Source organism: Neodiprion fabricii, chromosome 4 (genome assembly GCF_021155785.1).
Source record: "Neodiprion fabricii isolate iyNeoFabr1 chromosome 4, iyNeoFabr1.1, whole genome shotgun sequence".
Lineage (NCBI taxonomy): Eukaryota > Metazoa > Arthropoda > Insecta > Hymenoptera > Diprionidae > Neodiprion > Neodiprion fabricii.
In genome coordinates, this window is record NC_060242.1 from 32,312,410 (window position 1) to 32,335,698 (window position 23,289).

Sequence of the window (23,289 nt, forward strand, 5' to 3'; positions counted from 1 at the left end):
TGGCTTTTCGACTGCGTGATAAATAATTAATTGTACATAAACATATACATAATAGGTAAATGTATGCCGTTGAATTATACAGTTTTATTACTTATACGGCGCGCGCTGTGCGTGTGATGTAGAAAATGATCAACTTCGTGTATAATTTTGCATTTTTTATTTTAATTTTTATATGGTAATTTTTCTTTCTCTTACTAGGGCCAAAACCTAACTTTATGTGTGTTCCATTATAGATATAATAATAAACATAAATATATATTATATAAATATACATTACATATATAGGGTAATCAAACATTTGTAAAAAATAGTTTTTTAACTACACAATGAGTACTAAACATTTATTCTTAGCTCAAGCATTCCGTGAGGTGCTGCGTTACACTCGGAGTATTAAAATTAATCACGCGATTTTTTATTCATAATTTATAAACAAGTAACGTATTATTTGAAAAAGAAAAAACAATTAGAAAACAGAAAAAAAAATCAAAACCCGTATTTTATCATATTATTTATTATAGAAATATGAATAGCCAAGATACGACTACGATCATCAATATGAACATAATACATTCGGTAGGCCCAGTTTTCGTATTTTCAAATACGGCTGTACGTGCTAAGGATCTTGTACTTCGTCGGTAAATTCGAATTCGGGTTGCTAAAATAAGTGGCACGTGTTTAAATATCGTACATAGGAGTAACATACGATGTAAAGACGACTCGCTAATGTAATGCTAATATTCGACGTGAAGATCACGTATAATTTTCGAAATACCTACATATCTAAAACCTGGCCATATTCAACATTGAAATAAAATAGACATATCCAACGAAAGATGGTGAATAGGACCAATTGAAAAAAAATGATCTATTTGCATTTATATGCATAACGTTGTTTACAGATATCGATCTGGACCATTATCGCGCTTTATGTATACACGTAACTTGTCATAGTTGTGCATATTTTTTCAGTATGTACAGCAATGAGGCCTTTTGACGTTATATAAGAATACTAACATATTGAATACAATATAGATATATGGCATCTACATTCCGCGCCCAAATAGTTTTCTTACTTATGCATTAGTGATATGTTATACATTGTTTCATTGTGAATAATATTTTTGTGTAATATATTCGGAAAATGTGAATATCGTGTAATTTTTAATCATGTTATAAGCTTTAAATATATAAATTTACACACAAGTTATATCTCTCAATTTCTTTAACCCATGCAATATCCTACTTTACCATAGAAAATTTTACACGGCAAAGAAATATTGAAAAAGTACGAGTATGTACTTCAAAGAAGAAATGTCAATAAGGCTTTCGGTAGCGAGAGCAGATTTCGCTAATTTTCTCCGTTAAGTCAATCCTTTTGATTGAATTCCTTCAAACCGACATGAGAAAGTTTGTTCCTAGCAATAAAATATTTTACTGTCCCATCGATGACGAATTGTTGGAAAATTTTGGATAACATTAAGACAACCAATATTGAAGCAAATAAGCGCGTCCCTTCCATTCCAAAAATCAAAGATAAAAACGCCTGTTGGCATGCACGCAAAAGTCGTTGATATATCACCGGTTGTCTACTGAACGGGCGTTTTATACAGCCGAGTCGGCAAATCCTTCAAATTTCACACACGGGTGGAAATCAAAGACATTTATCGGCGATACGTCGTTGTTATCAAAGGTTTGCTGCATCGGAGAAAGTAAAATTCAAAAACCGTTCAATTACAGTAATAAAATAATACCAATTTAGGTATTTCAAACTTATCAGACAAATACGTTTGAAAGACAAACGTATGATCTGAAACGTTTCATAGTTCACAGAATGAGAACCCCTGCACTTGTCAATTTGTTCTCATTGTTCTCATTCAAGAATGACGTGCAGCGGCCGACGAACGGTACTTTGCGTATTTTTCTATTGAAAAAGCAATGCTCGCGGCTATTGGGATTCCATAAATATAATGAGCACATGGAAATTAGTGCAGAGGCGGTGTTATGACCTCCTATCCAATAAATATTCACTCCTCGTTATTTTAGTCGCATTCACCTGTATTTTCATCGGCATCGTACACTTCGGAGAGGTTAGAAAATTATTACCAAATGTTTATTTATTCACCATATGTCTGTCTCTCTATCCACTCAATTTTAATACCAGAACTATTCACGACGAAAAAATTTCACACATGCTATTCAGAGTACAGTCACGCTGTTTAATTCAGTCAAACATGTCTCGTAAGATATTCCGCATCACTTAATTTTTTATTTTTTTATAAAATATGTGTATTTTACCATGAGGGATAAAATGTTAGACATGATATTTGATGAAGAAAGATTTTCAGCCCCTCTATTATTAACTTCGTCTCGTGAAACGCAATTTAGGTCTGGCTGGAATGGAGTAAAGAAAAGTACGAAGCGGTATTTCACTCGTTCAATGACAATATACTCGGCACGTCGTTTCAAAAGAAGTTATGCCAGCACGTTCCCATAGACGTTGTTTACACGTGGGTGAACGGCTCAGATCCGACATTTCTTAAAAACCTTGAAAAATATGTCCCAGTGACAGATGTCAACATAGCAACGTCGAGGTTCGACGACAAAGATGAACTACGATATTCTCTCAGATCTTTAGAGATGTATGCTCCGTGGGTGCGGCATGTCTACGTCGTTACCAACGGCCAAATACCAAGCTGGCTAGACATGGATAATCCAAGACTCACCCTAATTGCCCACGAAGATATATTTGTAAACCGTGACGATTTACCGACCTTCTCTAGTCCAGCTATCGAAAGCCATATTCATAGGTATTTAACAACAGAAATGCAAAAAGTTTCCCAAGACATTATTCACTTTGTTACTTTTTCCCTTTAAAGAATTCCTGGACTGTCCGACAAATTTTTGTACTTCAACGATGACGTTTTACTTGGTGCCGACGTTTGGCCCGAAGACTTTGTGACCAAGGCAGGTGGACAGAAGGTCTATCTCGCCTGGTGGGTTCCAGATTGTTCGGATATTTGCCCCTGGGCTTGGGTAGGTGATGGAGCATGCGATCCGGCGTGTAATACAACAATGTGTGAATTTGACGGTATGTTTTATTTTAAAACTTTAAATATGTGATTATCGAACAAAAAGAAAGGAAACTCTGTCTGCCTTTTTCCAAAAAAATTTTGTATACACATTAAAGAGATAAAATTGAATTTCAATGATTGTTGTAACAGGTGGCGATTGTGAACCATCTCTTACGCCAACTGAGAGCGAACAGATGGACGAAGGGAACGACTACCCTTATAAATTTCTACCAGAAAATCAGATAAGAAATAGAGATGCTGTTAAAATTTTAAATATTTTAAAGAGGAGAAGTAACGAACCAGGTGAAATCTTGGTGAACAGAACGATGACTAGATCTCTGAAGTACTATGATTACAATGTAGAAAATAACAAGGCAGAAATGTTAAAAAGTAACCATGAACATTTATTCACTAGTAATGAGGCTTTAAGTGACCCAAAAAATGTGCTCACACAAAGACTGTATAAACCAAAGAGTAATGAAAGAAGATTAATTGAGTCTTCAAGCAGAACTGTATTTCCTGTTTCACATTCTACTACCAAAGCACGTATAGAAAGTTCAAATTTAACGAAGAACTCTATGATGAGTTTAGAAACTGTTGGTTCTGAGCCATTGCAATCATCCCGATATGTTGACAGAATAAATCTACGTAGGCTTTTGTCAGGAAATATTGGAAACATGAGCACAGCAACTGATAAAATTGCACCAAAAAACTCTAGTCATGTAAATATAAGCTCAACCAAAAATTTGAATCGATTGGAGCGACGAAACCAATTACAACGTTACCTGAACGACAATATAATAAATTTGGTTCATTTCAATAATTCAAATAAGTCTTATCAAAACAGAAACATGGAGTCCGAAACTGAATACGAGGATAGCGACACCCAAGCAATGCAATGGAAACACAAATCGAGGAAGTTGGATACATACGCCGAATCATTGTTATACGTAAATAGAATATATAATTCGGTGTATGGCTTCGAAAGGCGGAGAGTGCCGGCGCACATGCCTCATTTATTCGATAAGTTCATCATTCAAGATATGCAAGTGAAATTTGATAAGGAATTCAAAAAAACCTCTAGTCACAGAGTGAGAGACCGGGAAGATATGCAGTTCGCGTTTTCCTACTTTTACTTTCTCACAAGTGAAAAATTCAATGTCTCTATCGAAACAATATTCGATATGTACGACACAGATAAATCGGGGTAATAAAAATTAGATATCTTTCTGCATGAAAATTTATTTCTTAAATCTTGGACAGCGATAACAATAAAATGAAAATAATGTTTTTACTCTCATTGCAGAACCTGGTCTGATCGAGAAATCAGAACCCTCCTATCACGGATTTATCCATTGCCATTGGACTACGGTTTGGTTATGGAGTTTGAAAATCAAATTTCGAATTGTTCAAAATACATAGACGTTTCGAATGCTCCACAACCACCATCCGGAGAAAGATATCTCGACTCGACTCTTGTAAGCAGACTCTTAATCTTCAATTATTGCCAGCTAAATATCCTCTAAAATAAAAACACTTACGTATCTCCATAACTTTCACGCAATGTACCACAACTATGATTTTCAGCCAGTCGTCACGAAAAAGTTAATCGCTAAATGCGACTCGATCGCTAAAAAACTTGTTGCCAAGTTCGGCACAAGAAAGCGCTATAAACACGAGCACTTCAAAGGCGATAGGAGTGAGGTTTTTAAAATGTTGACTAGTAACATTTCAGTGACCGTCCAATTTCTGGACGAACTTCGAAAGGAACCCAAGTAAGTTTTCAAATATTATTCTATGCAAGTATGTACTTTTCTTCATTTTTTTTGAAACTTGAATAACGAAGATTATTAATCTTAAAATCACACGGTTATTTCAGAAAATTTGTGTGCCTAAATGACAATATGGATTCAGCTCGAAAGCCGGAAAACGAAGTGGTTAAAGCTTTACTTGGAGATTTTTATCGCTCACTGTATCCTTTGAGAAGTAGCTTTGAATTACCTGCTCAATATCGTAATCGTTTTTCTCATCGCCATGAACTTGTAGAATGGAGAGAACGTCGAACTAAAGCTAGAAATCTGCTACTCTGTTTTTTGACTTTATTGCTAGTTTTAACAGTCTATAATTTGTTTTACCATCAAGCAAGAAGGTTGTTACGCTTTCGAACAACGTCGATACTTCTTGTGTAAAACGGTATTGTTAGAAAACTTTTATCTACGTATATATTTTTTTCGAGAATTGTTCAGGCACACAATTTTTTTATTTGTATCCAATTTATCATATCACCGTATTTTCAAGACCGTAACATTCGTGCATGATACGTATTCCCAGGTATAAAAACGATTGTCTAAATGAGGCTCAGTTGAAACGAATTATACAGACACATGTATAATAATGTATTGTAATTTTGTATTTATACAAGTGTGTACATCAGGCGTATCGCGCGTAATTTTTATCATTACTAGTCAAATAGATATCATTCACGTATACTTATTAATATAGCAGCACAAAGTGCAGTAAGTTACCTTCTTCATATAGCAAGAATACGTGGGAGTCAGATTAGAAATATCTAAAGAAATCACCAGTCCTACAGTAAATCAGTATATATTTTATGTACACGCTTTTAGTTGAATCTTTGTAAGCAGTTCCTATCCATGAATTTTTTTCGATATTACAATTGAGAGTATTATTTACAAAAGATTGGCATAGCAAGAATATCGATTGAATTACGTAGAATATTATTTTGGTGCCTTTACTAGTTTATAATTAAGTAAAAAATTAAGGACGACTTGCAATCAAAGATTTTTCAAGCATCAAAGCTTTGATTTATTTGTCCTGAAGAGACAGCTGGTTTTTAATTACTGATATAAAGTACCCATATCAAGTGACACCGTAAATACTCTAAAACAAATGAATGAGCAAACTTTATATTACTCCAGATGAAAGAATAAACTTTCCTATCAAATTAAACTGGTTTATCAGTGATATTTAGTGGCATAAGTTATTTAGACCTACACAATGTATATCTATGCTATGGATGATATTTAACCACTAGATTTACAAACAATGAATTACTGCAAAAATTGCTCATTATACGTATGTACAGAACAGTTGAAGCTCGATAATATAACTCGACATTTTTCTAAGAGTTAGTCATATGGTGTGTAATATATTTTTTCTTTTACCCAATATTTACTTTTTGCGTGGGTACGTCGTACAATGAATGAAATTGTATAGATATCTGAATAAAATTCATTTGAATAACAATGCAAATCATCTTTCAGATCGTTTCGCAATTCCTCAAGAAAAATAGTCGAACTATCATGTAGCAATTCAAGTCCGTTTCAAACGAGGCTGACATTATAATACCTACGCAGCTCAGACAATTCCCTACTCATTACCTACGAAAAGAGAATTTCGATCAACAAACTAAAAGTCTCATTCAATTCGTAACCGAAAGTAGATCGTGTAGTTAGGATATTCACCGATGTGTGGGCAGGTTTACGAATTATGACAATTGGCAAGGATTTATTTTTTTGGCTGCAGTTCAGGATAATCGAGAGACGGACATTGAAAGTGGCGAAGATTTCGCGGACCTACCATACCTTCCTGGAGTCTGGCACATTCGCTCAACCATATACTCACAGTTGCTACATGCTCTGATGTCAAATAAGGTCCGATACCTAGAGCGAATAAAGATTAAATGATTTCCCTAAGATATGACAAAATATTCCCAGTTTTTCTAAACCAAATTACATTCTGATGAAGAAGTATACTGGCCTGGTACTTTCAGAATCCGTGATAACGAAGGTTTAAGTTTTCCTTTTATTGGTTTCAAATCCGATTTTGTTTCTAATTTCTCCAAAACAACCGGGGCAGCTATATCACTCTTACCGGAATCGTCTTCGCTATCCTTATGCCGGGATTCTATCGAGGAGCTTTCATTGTCTACATTGTCAATGTGATTGAGGGATAAATTCATCAGCACTCCATCGTGCCATAATTAACCAAAAAAGAAATGATCAAATTAATCAGGGCGACCGTTAATCAGCTTACCCTGTTTCATTATTTCTGACGAATGTACGTTGAAAGATATTTCATCCGCGCCATCGCACTGTAGAGCAGCGAGATAACTGAAATAATGGAACAACGAATTTTTGTAGAGGATTACGAGTCCATATTGTAACTAGCTGAGCACTTAAGACCTTTGCAGTAAAACAATTTGTTATGTTTTACCTATAAATTTCCATAAACAATTTTAGCGGTATCATTGCTGAGCCCCCTTCTGGCTCATGTGTAAACAGTTCACAAATCATTATCATAGTTTCGTGCAAACTATTTCCCAGGAGCCCGACGCCGATACTAAGAAATTTTTTCACCTGACACTTGTTGTGAAATTCTCCGACGGACATAATTAATTCCAGATCTTTATGATCCAAGCAAAGTCCATCCCAACGCCGAGTAATCGACTCAATGGTCAAGCTTTTATTGTAATCTGAGATCGTGGATAAAAAGATTTTTCAATGATAAAATGAGACAAGTACTTTATCAGAAGTATGAAAATGATGTACCTCCGAATTGGCGAAGCAAAACTTTTAAAAATCCTAGAGTCAGTCCAGATTCGGTACTAGGTGGCGGGTATTCTAGCCTCAGCTTGATCGGTGGCTCTTCGCCATCGGCTAAGGCTCGAAAATATGTACTGGACCACTTTAGTAAATCGTAAGGCTGTGTGCGTATCGCAGCTTTGCAAAATTGTTTTAAGATGGTCGGTAACGTTGGCGGAATGTTTATTTGCTGAGTGCAATATAATTGCTCCGCGAGAGGCATGATTATATATGATTTGTTATTTACCACATAGGTGGAATACTTTATTCAATCAATTAGAGAAACAAAATGAATGTCGCAAGAATATTTTTGCAACAATCGCCCATGCATTGATCAAATTTTGCAGAGCTGATCAAAGCACAAAGTCTGTCTAACTGCTTCAATGTCAGGCTTCTATTGTTTATGCTGGTATCTCTATGGCAACGACATTGAACGTACCAAGTACTGTACTATACTGTTATGTGTACTATGATATAATGCACGTATTGGGTCCATCAAACATGTTTTATTTGGTAATTGGTGAACAAATTTGAAATCCACAGACCAAATGTGCATGAAGTGATCAATAATGAAAAATTATAGGACCAATGACGTATCGATAGTCTGATACAGAAAACCTTGATCAAAACCTACAAGTGCTTTCTAACAAATTGCTACCCGTGGTATTTTCTGGAAAGTTACTATTATACACATATTCATATTCAGTTCTATATTATTGTTGTTGGATTAAAAAATTATGGCGATTTCAATAAACTTGTTAAAATGCGAAAATCATCAATTTATGTATAAAGTCCTTGATTAATCTCATTGAGATTCCTCTTTATTTATTGAGGCATTCATTATTCCCGTAATCTTCGATAAATGCCTTGAACAACGATATTTGACAAAGAGAGGGAAAATATGGGTACTTGTGATATTTCCAAGCACAGCGTCCCATCTTATCGTAACATTTTGTGGAACATTTAGCCCAATCGGGCCATTGAACGATAGCTTTGCACAATACATTTCAGAAGTTTCACGATGAACTAGCAATATAGAGAATATGATATTAATTCCACAATCAAATACCGAATGAAATTGCCCAATATAATTAAATTATATTATGATGCATGAAATCATTTCTTAATATTATTTGTATCACATGCGCTTGACTACAATGCAATCTTCAGCATTCACTATAACTGGCATATTTGGCTAACCAACTAATATTTGAGTAAATGAAAACAATCGAGGCGCACATGCCGCGTTGTTTCATTCGTTTGTAAGCGCCCTATAATTAAACTCTACTTATACTAAAACCCAAATTTCACAAACTTCCAAAAACTTTCAAGCAATTTTAATAAGTCATGGAACGACACTTAAGGTTAATCCGTCGCTGAAAAGAAATGGGAGGAACGCAGACATGTAAGTACAAAATTCTGAGAACTTACAGCGCCGGTGATACACAAGGGTTGTTGACGATCTGTACTGCAGATGTGGGCCTCGACCTTGAATGAATTGTATCACACTTCGTACCGGTTCGAGAGCCTTGAAAAAACTGGCTAGTAGGTCACGAATGTTTTCGACAGGACTCGATAATCTTACGCCGGAAAATCACATAAAATCAACTACCATCGTAGGCAAATAAATTCTCGAATATTAAAGTTATGTAAATACGACAAACACATCTTTATCGCGATATTTGTGATTTCCTGCAGCCACAGTAACTCGTTTTTCACTGCACCAATTATTCACTGCACAAACTTTAGTTACCGAGTATTTCGATAGAAAAGCACTCATCATATCACACATGAATATTCTTCAGTCAACGGATCACACGTTACATTCACCGCGAATAACAAGATTTTAAACACCGCGATGTTCTACCGCAAGTGATGCTGGGACCTCGAACACGGCAGGCGTGAAAAATCTGCGCATGCGCAGTGACGGATTAGTGTAAACCAAGTTGCCAGTTCTCAACGCGACAGGCGGAAGTTTGAATTCGTATCTTTGGGAAGAATAAAATAATTTGAAGATAAAATTTATGAGCTAGAGTTTGCTGCTTATAATTTGCAATAAACTCTTTCCCTCCGTGGATAAATCCGTCGTACTCCTTGTTTCTTTTTCCATGCATCATCACATTCGGTCGATAAGTTATCTTTCTCTGTAAATGTGTTACGGGTTACCATCAAATTGTTATTCAAAAGGTATTGACGAAAAATAGAAACACCGATAACCGAAACAACAGTTCTTTTCTTCAAATATGCCGAGACCGGTGAGACTGGTACGATTAATCGGTAAAGATGAAACGCGATGGTAAGGTGAAAAAATTGATCGCGAGCCCGATGATGTGTACGATTTTTTTCATTTCTCATACTTGCTCGACAGCCCCACCATCCAGGCAAAGATTTCTTTCACCGTAGGTAGCGACCGGTGAGAATGCGATCCGACCGATTAAAGAGTTCCCTGCACACATGCTGATGACATCTAACCAGTTGCTGTTCCAACTAGCATTTTTTATTCGACACACGGGCTTCCGCAAGTGAACTAGTGTGGGATCGAGAAGCGAAGAAGGTTTATTCCCTGCGTTCGAGCGAAGATCGACACGCACATGACCATCCAAATAAACTTCCGAGGTCACGTGACTCGGCGGTGACGGACAAGTGTGTTTGCCGCAGGAGGCTTTAGTTTTGGCCCGTGTTGGGATAAGTCGCGCGCGCTGCTGCAACGTTTACCTTTTCATTCATTCGCTCCGCTGTTATTGTTGTCGCCGCGGTCATTGTTTCCCGTATTCCGACCCTTTTTGGGCCCGAGAGGTGACGTATTATAATGGTTTTTCCCGCGGCGCTTCGCGTCCACATCGCGCAACGTTGGTAGTGAAACAGTGTGCCAGTTTCGAGGGAATCTGGGGACTCGACAAAGATGTGGAACGCAGTGGACGTCGTCGCGACGAGGCAAAATGGGGCCTGGTGAACCTCGAACGCGAGCTGGGGCCCGATCGCAGGAGGCATGGACGTCATCGGGGACGAGCAGACCCTCCAGGCGATTCTTGGTAAGTGATCGCGGGGCCTGCGCGGACCGCCGTTTGCTTCTTCTCTCCGTCGCTAAATTCGAAAACCACTCGAGAGCGTCGCGCTTTCGACGATATTGCGTGCGGTTTGAAAATATTATACTCCGCGTCTCGATTTCGTTGTTCCGTTCTCATTATCCGCCTTTCCTGCTCCTTCGCGATTCCGTTTACGGTGTGGGTGCCAAAGAAGGCGATATGTGCGTACATTGACCTTATTCAGATCCAACTGTTCTTTCGCGTCGTTGAAATACTCATTCTCGCCAATGATGTAGAGTGTACAAGCCGCGTGAATGCGATACCTTCGTATAGGTACTCTTCGATGTTATTATAACCGTATTCATTATATTCGCATTACCGTCTATCTATATTGCAGTGTATATGCGGTAAATGCGCACGAATCTAGGCTCCCGGTTTTCTTTCACACATTGTACATACCTGCCTTTCTGCCTCGAGCGCCGTGTTACAACAGAATAGGTAATTTTACCACGATTGTTACACCACGGCTTTCAGCTACTGGCCCATAAATTCAAGTACAGTAGTTTCAAATCGCCTAATCATACGGAGGCTGCGTAATTACCACGTTCAATTGTCATTCCGTTGGATCGTATCGACGTTGAAAAAGAAAAAAGAAGATCGCGCTGTGAAAAAACAAAACAGCAACGATATATTTATCGCCATTAAACCCAACGGGAAAGCGACCCCACTGTGATTTTCTTTCGCCTATAAACTTTGGTGTAAAGAAGTTGTTACATTGTCTGTACTTACACCGGCGATAACTACACCATGTAACCCACATTATCCAGTTAGTACCGCAGTGCAGCACCGAAATTGGATAATTTCGACGCACACAGTTCCGACGTGTCTGTACCCAACTGGGACAACCCAGCAGCTAATTGATCGTACTAAAATGTTCACGTTAAGACAGCGTGGTTGGGGGTGGGATTTGATCATGAGGTGAAACAAACGCGTTTGCGCGCGCGTCCGTTATTGCTTTTGTTTTCACTTGCGAATCGTTAGCGAGATTCCTAACTTAACGACCGAGGACCAAAATTGAAATTTTTCTATGCCGTGAAATTGCGAGAAAATGCACGGCGAATAAAACCGCTATGCACGCCACCGTATTATATACGCGTACCTCATCATTCGTTGTAGGTAAATACCTCCAACTTTCTAACTCCGCTGGATGATGTTGAGCGACTAAAGTCGCAGCAAGCGTATTACATGCGTATAATAATAATTGTTTCGTGCTCGTGGCACGAAAAGAAGGAACTACAGGCCGGCCAAAGTTGAACGTCGGAAATATTCGTGGAGAATTATAAATCGTTCTTTTTATACGTCGTCAGTGATCAGGGAATTAGGGGCGCATATCTACCGGCATCGATTGCGTAAGCTCAAGGATACCGATTCCTGCCTATTATAACCGGCGTTATTATCCTTGACGAAGCGAGTCGTCAACGGCCCTCGAATAACGTTCGCGTACGCATGGCGTTAGACGTACAGGAAATCGTAAGTTACGAAAGTAATTACGAACGTCTCGTAAACGATGACGAGGAGAGAAGAAGCTCAAGTGTCAAAGCAAACATCGAAGTCGACAATCGTCCATCCAGTTCTGCCGCGTCTGAAATCGAAAATATATAATACAAAAAAAAAAAAAAACACAACGCGTATCACTACGTATTGACTGAAATTCATCTAGCCTGCATCTCTGGGCGAATCTTCTTCTTCTTTGCAGTGACATCATTATGTATGTCATATGTAATATTATGCGTTAAACTGGCTGTGAGATGCTAGATTTTTATCAGAAGTAATATATCCATACCGCGTACTTGAACATTAGACATGCAGTTGTTAAAATAGCGAACTTACATGTTCATCCGTACCAAATACCGACGATATGGGCGTCGGAGAAGTGGAACAGGAACTCTGGAACGCTGCAAGTTGCGATGTACGCGGATAATTTTTAAAGAAATTAGCGAACGGTCGGTGGTAGAGATGGTGTGAAAAGGATATTTGATTGTTTCAGTAAACTTTGGTGCGTTTGTTTGAGAGACTTTGGAGCGACGAGTCTCTGCAAAACTGTATCTACGAAACTATGTTCGATTATACAAGCGTCCCGACGACCCCCGATGATGATTTTAAGATAAATCATCGAATATCGCCTCAATCACGTACAACGCACAATACGTCTATGAGCGTTGACTGAACTGTTCGCGCGTCGCTGATCGCGAGACGCAGGTAAATACAAGGTGTTGTAACGACGATAATAAATACGGGCGAAAAAGAAGATTGTTAGATAAAAAATCCGGAAAGCAATTATTGAGTATAAAACTTTAGCCCATTATCGATGATGCAAAGATATTTAACACAGCTGCGATGTGTTGTTTTGAATTCATCCGTCCTGCATCTACAAACTGGATTTAAATCTTGTAGAATACGTTGTATATTATTTAAAATGCGAAATAGCAATATCGTGGCTCAAAGATATATCGAGTCGCCGTCGAGCTATGATGCATTTCAGATAAAAACAACCGGCGATCATCCCTACGTCATAAATAATAACAAACAACATTAACGCGATTGCATGGGACACGTGTGTGTGTGTCTGTGTGTTCGTGTACATGAGTTAAAGATATGATGTACGTGCCTCACACACACACACACACACGTGTATTTATACAAAAACCCCGCGCTCTCGGAGAAGCTCGCATATTACTTATCGGCGATCATTCGAGTCGCAATAATAGCCCCGAGGGGTAGGTTCAAAATGGCCGATTCGAATCGCGAGGCGCATGCGAGGACCGCGTCTAAATCCACCCTTGAAGCCTTACTGGCTGTTGGCCACCCTCCTGAACGTAAACCCGCCTCTCCTTCTCCTCCAAGAAGGCGTCCGTCCCTCCAGTGATACGATATCACGATCGGAATCCGCGAGACATGCGCCAACGATTGCTTCCTGCTAGTTATACAAACTTCGCCCCATCCCCCTCCCCCCTTCCCCCAGCCCCTGTACCAAAAGCTAAGACGAGTAAACGATGAAGAAAAAGAAGCGAAAGTAGGAGAAGAAGAAAATTTACACATAGATGTACGTACGTACATAGACGGAGGCACGCATATCTACACGATTATTGTGAGTATAGTTACTATATGACAGAGTTTATAGGTATAATATAAAACACGTGCATCGGTGCTGAGCTCCTCTTATATCATAGAAATTTATCACCCTTCAAGTCGCGTTGACGTATCGTTTTATTTTCTTTGGCATCGAACGCGTTTTTGCCCTCTTTTTTGGCATACGCAACGCATACTTTTATTTATTTTGGCTGAACAGGTAGGTATCACGTAGGTATACCTTGTAGCTTTACACCTGTGTATATTTTATTTTTCCGCGACGTTGCGACCTGTTTCGATGATGATAAAACGTATGTTGTATGTTATATACATATACACCGATCCCAAATGCAATTTTATCACATATTGATAATCGTGACAAATAATTGGAACGATCAAATTTCGCGGTTTCCCAAATTAGAAATTAGCTTACGTTCCAAATCGTTTATTGTACATATATACGGTTACAGTCGACGTTTCAGTATCCATTGCATACCAAACCGTGTATATGCATGAAACCAGATGAGAAGTTTTATCGCTGGAATGTCGTGAAAAGTGAAAAATCGAAGAATGTTATAGTCCTCGATGCAGAAAATCTTTTTTTTTTTTCAAAAATTGATCGCAGAGTTCAAAACTCTGGACGTAAAATATCCGAGAAAAGAAACAGTCAGTCCAACACTTAACAGTAAAATATACCCACAGCCTGGCCTGTATAATTTAAACGTTTTATACCTTTCTCCAGCTGGAGATGAAGCGACGCGGTGAACGCAATATTCGCATGTTTGGGATTTGACACCTGACCCTCGATCAGGGGCGGTCACAAACCCACCTGCGTGAGAATCGACACCACGCAGGGTGCACATTACGCGTCCGATGTCCACAAACCGCCCCCAATATTTTCCCAACCGAACCCCCATAAAACGCCGACTGCATCAGCGGCCGCAGCTTTGACGAATAACATTCCCCCTGCAGCGAGAGGCGGGGAGGGGTTTGTTTAATCGATGACGACCCTGTGATATCCCGATATCATATTGTACTAAACCTAACTGCAGGACCTTCGTCCTTCCGACCTCTGCAGCGTCGAATTAACGCCTTTATTATCAATGATGCAGACGAGTTTCTGAAGACGACTTCGCGACGCTTGAATTCAGGCCGATCAAGAATTGCGTCAAGAATTTATGCATACTCCCGAAACTGATTTCTTTTAAGTTGGAAAGGTTTTCTCATCCAAAGTTCTTCGTGTTCTATTTTTCGGTCAGTAAGTAAGCAACATCTTTCGGCAGGTATCGGTGTAATCTGAGCTAATCGTCGTGTTTATATCCGGGCGTTTATTTTCCTACCCAAATTAACGCCTATCAGCTACACCAATTAATTCCGAGAATATGCTTTATCATTAGGTACAAGGTATACCAGATATAATATCTAGTCTGGTTTTTGTAGAACCGCCGGCGACTTAAGTATGGTCAGTACGGAGTGATTCGTTCCTACTTTACGTATGCCGAGCATGGAGTTTCCATATCTGGGAGAAGTAACGCAACACATCTACGAACTGGACATTGTTGGCAGGCGAAGACTCGAATGAAATGAAATTAAAAACTTTCGAAGATCATCATTGAGTCAGTGCTTCAGTGCCTCGAACTTTCCGCGTATCTTATGCGTCTACAAAATACTTTTGTTTGTTTCAAAAGTTTTGGTTCATTCTTTATCAAGGTTAAAATTGGTTGTAACAGCGGATATTGATCGTATTTGATTACTTATAAGTGTAATGCTTATGTATCTTTTTTTTCTTCTTCAAAAAGGCTGCGGCCGTATAAGAAATAAATAAATAAATATTCAGACAGTTTTTTTAACGATACCCGTTTTACTGAATTTTCCTAGTTACTGTAACAAATGAGATTTTTCTCAGCGAGTGATACGCATCATTCTGCAGGACTTTACGCGGCCAGAGTACGCCGGTAGGTAAAGGTGTATCTGTATCCGTAATTGCACGGGTAATCTGGGCGATCGTACAGGAGGTATACCTCGTACGAGCATGGCGATGACGCGACGACGGACGCGGGTCCAATTTGCGAAATTATAGTTGCCGGAAACACGCGGTTGGTCACTTCCGCGAAAATTTTACTACCGCGTTGGATGAGGTTTAGGGGGGTCGGTGAGACCGCCTCGATTTCCCATCAAAAGCCGATATGCACGCCGAATATTTTCAACCGCTGCGGAAAAATCACCGACAAACAAAAAAAAAACAACTCCATCCGGTTTCCGGCTCGTAGTTACACGAACGACGATCATTTCTGGAAATGATTGTGAACGTGAAATGCAGAGCTTGTGATCTGGACCATGACGAAGTGGAAAAAGGGAGGACAGAGATCGCGGAAAGTCCGATTGTCAGTTCGGTGTTTTTCACCAAATTAAAATTACAATGCGTGACTGACGACTCGGCTGTACAATAATAATATCAACAATACTTTTCCACGTGTCACGTTTATAAATCTTCTTCGGTTTATTGGGTACAGCCTTTTTGATCCCGAATTCTGCACCACCGTGCAACAAAAACCAAAATAAAAGGACAAATGCAGGGAGACAGCGTTGTAACGAAGAGAGAAACAATGCAAAAATTTTCTCAAGGTAAACTCGTTCGTCAGAAGGAGAAAAAAAAATTGAAAAAAAAAAAAAAAAACTAATAAAGAAGAAAAAAAAAAAAAAGAAAAGAAAAGAAAAAATACAAGACGTGTGCAGAAGAGAAAAGAAGAAAATATGATGAAAAGAAAACAAAAGAATAAGAAACACAAGGTTATCGGTACAAATGTCCTTTGTAACTTCTATATATTATTATCTATTAAGAGTGTATAAACGCGGACGATGTTATGCAATCGTTTTTCTAGAACTATCAACAATCCGTATATCACATACATTCTTCAATCTCTCCGCTTATTTGTGCAGTTTCTCTCTCTTTCTCTCTGTCTCTCTCGCATTCTTCTTCTATTATATTCTCATCCGCGTTGCTAACAACGATCCATACCTTGCGGATAGCGATTTGCTTCCTCATTTTCAAAGTGTCATCGATAAATCTGCCCACTGTGATCAATTGTATTGTAATATGTTGTACGTATCTAACTTTACTTAAACACCTTGAACTTTACGCCGTGAATCTTCAGCTATAGGCAGTCTTATTAGTGGTAACAACAAGGCTTGAAATTCCGACATATATATATACGACTATCGACGCCATTTATTATACATCCATGAGTAATAATAAGCCTTTCGATTATGAATCAAATTAGATTCACGTCTATGAAATTACGTACCGAGCAAATTATCTTAATAAACGCCGGCTGAATATGTTGGGAGATTGAAGCGCTGTGTGTAAAAAAAAATTATTATGTAAACTGATGAGAAAAATCAGTTCGAGCCGGCGAAATTTCTTTAACAATTTTTACGGAACTCGCATCATTGGAGAAGCGGAATTTTTCGGCAACCTATATCGTCACGATTTCGACGAGATATAATCCGAGAAATTGTCTGGAAATAGCCAGCATAATTAACGCGATATCACGGTCAAAATAACCTCCATTAAGGGGATCATTTCCTCGAAGACGATAAGGGAATGTTCCCATTCACTATTAGTAATTCGTATAAAGCTTAAAACATATCGGAACGAAGTTCCAAATAGTTTCAATACGACTAGACGATTTCTGAAAACGTCGTGCCGGTGAAATTGAAATCCAATTAAAAATCGACTGCTGACAAACATCGCACTGTTTGAATAGTACAGGTACACCTATTTGTGTGACGAGAGAAAGATCTCGTTCTGTTCCCTTCTATTCATCGTAAATTCTTTTCTCAGCTCGGTGCACGGGCGTCATATGTCGAGAAAAGTGCAACGTATTTGCACACCTTATAGGTGCATCCAGCGCAAAATGTACGGGGGGGGGGGGGGGATCAAAACCAGATATAATGTACACTAGACAATGCATTCCGTAACGAGTTGTTCGGTTTAAGGTTTCGGTGCACTCGTATCGGCGAAAACCGAAAAGGTTTCAGGAATACAATAGAGAATTTTTTTAGTAGAGAAGCACTTTGTTTTTGTGTCTTTTTTGAAAATTTACATTTCTCTAGCAATGTGAGAATTATAATTATAACAAACGAATACCGGCAGTCATCGATTTGTCGGAAAATTTTACCCCTATTTCATATACTCGACAATTATTTAATTACGTGCAGTGATGTCTCGCGAAAATTGTTGAAAAAAAAAAAAACAACTGAAATCAATGTAGCGTACAAGAAAGCGAATGGGTTAAAAGTAGACACCTGGAATAAAATTTCGCGACAACTATGCGTAACAACGCCTTTTTTTCTACGCGTGCCAAGCTCAACTAAGATCAACTGTGCGAGAGAACAGTCAAACGAAACGTTTTTATAGTTGAAATCCGTACTATACTCTAATAGTCATGTGCCGGACATTCTTTCGCTATCAGTGCGCACTTACCGATCGTACATCGCTGAAGTTGCACACACGTTGATGGCAGATTCGTGCGTCAATGCCCGAAGCTCGACGTCACAACGACGAATCATCGTAATCATCGTTGATGGGTTCCCCTCCGGCGGAAGATGGTCGCTTGGCCGGTTGGTCGGTCGGTCGAATCCAGTTTTTCACATTCGAATTAGTTGTTATAACACACAGCTGCTACGGGTGACGGTGATCCGGAGGCCGAGACAAATCCCGGAGGATGAGGTTTAAACTAACGGTAATCGAAGACGAAAAATTTTCCGTTAACGAACTGCCGATATTTTCCTCTATTTTTCTGCATGCGCATCGAATACAGGTTTCAATTGCAGAAGGAACGAATCGGTGCATTGTTGGGCGTTGCGAATGCACGCGATAGATGATTCTATACACTGAGAAAAATTTCATTTGTTACATAGTAACTAGAAAAATTGAGTAAAACAGGTATCGTTGACAAAAACTGTTCGAATATTGTTGAAATTACGAAAAACGAGGTACGCCTAACCATTCTGCGCTGTCGTCGATCCCTTTTTGGTAATTTCAACGCCAAATCAGTTTGTTCGGTTTACTGTACTTTGTTAGTTAAATAAGACTTTAACGTCAAATTATTGCAGCACAAGCATTAAATTTTTGGAACAGTTACAAGAAAATACAGTAACAGTGATCGTAATGAGCAAGAATAGTAACGGATGCTAGACTTTTCGGTTACCATATCTAAGTAATGAAAACTAATTTTCATTTCGTACCTAGAATTGTATTTTTCGATTGTGGTAAAAAATGAAAATAGTCAAGGACTGAGCGGTAACTGAAACTAAAAATTACTCTCGGTGTAACGTTGCACGTATTACTGCGCCTTTACTTCTTTCAGTCAACTTTTCGCTCGCATTATACCTCGTACCTCCGGTAATACGTGTGCGAGGTGTGCGTCAATTTTCAAGAACAACAACGAGGCCGCGGTCGTCTGGTGTTTGACGAGAAGATAATATTTTTTTTATAAATATCTAAATGTTTCACGGACTGCGCGCATTTCACGTTGTCTTCATGTCGGAGGGACGCTTTTTTCAAAAGTCTAATACACGTAGATTATATATCCAATTATCGTCAGCGCCAGAGACGGTCAAACATCGACGACCGCTTGGCTACCGGTCATTGCCTATTCCCGTTTTCATCAGAAATGTCTCTATCCTCGTTCGTACGCAGATCAAATTTACGACTCTAGTATCCGTTTTTATCATTTTTTGCTCTTCCTTTCATGCTCGACGCGACAAAGGCGCAACCTATCGTTTCGATTCGATTTCGTTGGATTAATATGTCATTCGGAGTATTTACAACTACCGCAACTTTATAACCGATCGTGCAACGGTATACAGATGTAATAAATTAAACACACTGTTCAAGTCTTGTCGAGAAGTGGGCTTTTTCTTCCTCCGATTTCTGCAGTCGTTGTCGATCCGCTGACGGACGGACGGACGGACAAAGTTTTTCCCCGATCGTTCGTTCGCACTGGAGAAAGTTCGATATCTGTTTTATCTATGTTTTTTTTTTCGAAAGGTACAAAAGACTGTAAACATCGAATTGAAGTCGATCGAAATATCCCACCAGTGCAAAACTTCAGCTTTTTTATACGTGTGTAATAGAAAATGCAGTATAAACGATTATTTTTATCGTTACCAGAGCTCTTATAGCGACAGCACGCTCTGGTTGTTCGTTGAGAAAGTTTGGGAGAAAAAGAAAAGAAAAAAGTAAAAAACACCGATAAAGGGAGAGAAAAAGAAACCTCGAACTGAAAAGAAAACGAATGAAATTAATAAATAAATTTAACAAAAAAAGATGCAAGAAAAGAAAAAACAGGATAATTCAAATATTTTTACGAGGCGAAATGTTCTTTGTTAGCAACGATCAGAGATATTATCGCTCGGTTCGTAAATCTACAGGAAGCGTAGAATCTCATGGAAAATCGTTCGTTCTACCAGATTCATCCGGTGATATTGTAATTGCATATATATATATATATATATATATATATATATATATATATTATCTCTGCGGAAGATTTACGGCCGCATGCAATCCTTCGTGAGATTTCCATTGAAATCGTCGAGTCTGATGATTTCAAATTTGTATTGTCGGTTACGTGCGGGGTATAATATATGTAACCAGCAAAAAGCAAATTTGGAATTGTGACGCGAGTGGAAAAATAATAACGCGTGATTCCGTTCATACGTTGCCCGCACGAGCAATAAGCCAATCGATCCAAGGCCCAAAGGTGCACACGATTAATCAATTTCGGATATTTAGCGAGCTAAACGAAGAGAATAAAAAACATCAGCAAGACGAAAAGATAAAAAGAAAGAGATTATCGAGGACCGGGCGAAAATCCTGACGAATGACAGAATTTTTTTTCATCGTTGAGAAAACTCCCGTAAATCTTTCCGGATCGTATTTTATATCTACATCGCAGCGTAACGTAAAACGAGCCACTGGCTCCGTTCGCGTGTTCTTGACTTGTCGAAACGACGACGAGACGACGATGATAATAATAATTGCACTTTTCTGACTTGTTCAACCGGGTACTTTCACAGTCATCCGGTTGGCAAGAGCCGTTTAGACTCTCCTAACCCTTCCCGATCCGAGAACCATGAATCGAGATAAGCCTTCGGATGTCTGCGTTTCGGCAACGTCTACTTTACACTTGTTCCTCGGCTCGTCGTTACGCACGTACACGCTGTGCTTACACACACTCACACACGGTTGTGCAGGTAGGTAGAGCCATTACGTCAGGTGGGGCGGTACCCAACTACTTCCGGATCGAGAGTCACGATTATTGCATTGTCAATCGAGTTACAGACAAGTTTTTCATCTCTAACGCATCATCTTATCGTTTGAAGTCGGATTTTCCAAGAGTAATTGAACGAACACGTTGAGCGATACAATTATTTTCCAACGATCGACGCAAAATTCGAATCGCCTGATTCGCGGGATTGAAAAGTCAAGTTTATTCGCGCGTTGCGTTTTATACAAGTTGAAAAAATTGTCGGTTAATTGGTATACCGATTGTATAATCTTCTACCTACCAATCGTCATTTATCGTACATCCGGGAATCGCGACACGTTGGAACGATTCTATCAATCAAGATTGTTATTATAATATAAGGACGGGCTTAGAAACATGTCGTATTCAAAAGCAACGTTATCGGAAACCTCGTTGCGTTTCATCCCGAGATAATGACGAGGCGACGAAATTACAGTCTCTGAACAGCGCAGCGTGCGGATCGTGTTCTCGATTGAATCACGTAACCGCGGTTCATGGATCAAGTTTTATTCTTCGTTGCACAGTGTTCGCGCTACGATTTGTTACACATCGACCAAATGTGAGTGTAACGCGAATGCCTTCTTGCTCGGTTAATCGCACGACGATGACGCACCTCGCGCCTCTAACAGGTATTCACAGCTTTGCAATGCTCGCCAAGCAAACGCCCGCTAAACGTGCAAATCCACGTGAGACCCAATTTCTCACAGCAAAGATACGACGGATGATAGGAGGTGAGAAACTAGAATCGGAACATCGAATTTTTATAGAGGCGAAAAGTTTGTTTAAAAAATTTAAGAAACATGGAAAGTCCAAGTACAGAAAATTAAAAATACAGAAAGTCGAAATGCGAAATGACAAAATATAGGAAGGTCACAACGTAGAACGGCAAAATTGAGAATCCGTGTACGATTCTATATTATCAAGATGAATACTAACGATTTTCTACATTTCGGCATTACATGTTCTAAACTTTCGATTCTTTTACTTCTCTATACTTATACTTCTAAAGATTTTTCAATTCTATATCTTAAACTTTAGCTTCTTCGTCAACTGACATTTCGTCACCACGCGTATATACGCAGCAATAAATCGTACAACTTATACTCAAAGTGCAGGGATCGAGCCGATAATTCCTCACGCATGGGTACCAAATAAATTCCCACAACTTACAACTTGTCAAATTAGTACACCCGATGCCGTTAGCTATTTATTTGTATTTTTTTTGTAAAAATTTGCATCTCGAGAGGCTCGGGCTAATGTTAATGCCGATGGCACAACAATTCTCTGTTGTGCGATTTTGCAATCCGATGGATCGGCGGATCGAGACCCGGCTAGGAATGAGCCGGTCCCGTCTTTTATTGACTAGGAACACGTCGAACCTTTCACCTGCCGCGATCGCCACGGTTCAGCGCCAATGGACGAATGCCGTGCCTGCTGTATGGGGAATGTTCGACTCAAAGTACATGCACGGAGTCGGAGTAGACACTCGCCTTTGTTCTTTTCTATTTCTTATCCTACTCCCACGCAACGGAGGCGAGGAGAGAACCTTAACGGGATTCTTGGTACCTCCAGCGTAACGTACGCTCTGCGATATTAATCCTACTCTCGACTCTGCTTCACAGCTTATCGATTCAACCGATGCGATGCGATCTTTATTGTCGCCAAATTCACTACTTTTCTTTGAAGATCGAGGAAAGTGACGCGCGTAACGCAACGTCAGAAGAGATCGGAGAGTTTTCAGGCTCAAATACTTTCCTTCTTTTCTAACCATTCGTCTTTGTGACTTGGGACTATCGACGTGATGCGATCGATTTCTTGAAACGATTGGTTTTCGATATGATGGATAATTAACACGTAAATACCATCCAATTAAGATATTATAATTTATGGTTGGGTTTGGTCGCACGGTTCTGCCTAATGTTCATCACGTATATAGTAAACTTACTGCAAAAGAGATAATTCTTATAATCGTATTTTATACGTGAAAAATGTTGATACAATCCTATACATATAAGAATTCAAAATAACAGGCATCAAGGCTTTGAATCTTTGTATTAAAACTTACGCATGCTGCTGAAAGAGAATAAAAAATCAGCCTGTCCTCGTATAATAAAGTTTCACGAAGTTTGATAGTCGTTCTCGA

General features: G+C 39.1%; 3 protein-coding genes across 6 annotated transcripts in view; 2 read left to right on the forward strand and 1 right to left on the reverse strand.

Moving 5' to 3' along the window:
• Window positions 1-1,882: 1,882 nt before the first annotated feature.
• Window positions 1,883-6,143, forward strand: LOC124179646 (N-acetylglucosamine-1-phosphotransferase subunits alpha/beta). 3 transcript variants are annotated; one of them, XM_046564251.1, is made up of 7 exons: window positions 1,883-2,087; window positions 2,386-2,807; window positions 2,877-3,088; window positions 3,222-4,278; window positions 4,378-4,549; window positions 4,659-4,846; window positions 4,951-6,143. In XM_046564251.1, exons 1-7 carry the CDS (start codon window positions 1,968-1,970, stop codon window positions 5,258-5,260), a joined length of 2,481 nt encoding a protein of 826 aa, XP_046420207.1. In that variant the 5' UTR covers window positions 1,883-1,967; the 3' UTR covers window positions 5,261-6,143. The 3 variants fall into 3 exon arrangements, with proteins under 3 accessions (XP_046420207.1, XP_046420208.1, XP_046420209.1); XM_046564252.1 differs by having other exon boundaries at window positions 4,659-4,850; window positions 4,951-5,027; XM_046564253.1 differs by having other exon boundaries at window positions 1,977-2,087; window positions 2,564-2,807.
• LOC124179648 (ropporin-1-like protein) lies at window positions 5,305-8,214 on the reverse strand. 2 transcript variants are annotated; one of them, XM_046564259.1, is made up of 5 exons: window positions 7,643-8,214; window positions 7,308-7,566; window positions 7,128-7,204; window positions 6,852-6,998; window positions 5,305-6,754 (listed from the first exon to the last, which is right to left on the reverse strand). In XM_046564259.1, exons 1-5 carry the CDS (start codon window positions 7,896-7,898, stop codon window positions 6,600-6,602), a joined length of 894 nt encoding a protein of 297 aa, XP_046420215.1. In that variant the 5' UTR covers window positions 7,899-8,214; the 3' UTR covers window positions 5,305-6,599. The 2 variants fall into 2 exon arrangements, with proteins under 2 accessions (XP_046420215.1, XP_046420214.1); XM_046564258.1 differs by having other exon boundaries at window positions 6,852-7,019; window positions 7,643-8,209.
• A 1,940-nt stretch (window positions 8,215-10,154) lies between these two features.
• LOC124180194 (myelin regulatory factor-like protein) overlaps window positions 10,155-23,289 on the forward strand; it is a 48,663-nt gene continuing 35,528 nt past the window's right edge. The window contains exon 1 of the mRNA XM_046565388.1: window positions 10,155-10,707. Coding sequence (XP_046421344.1) covers window positions 10,665-10,707 — 43 coding nt within the window. The 5' untranslated portion in view covers window positions 10,155-10,664. The remainder of the gene's footprint in view (window positions 10,708-23,289) is intronic.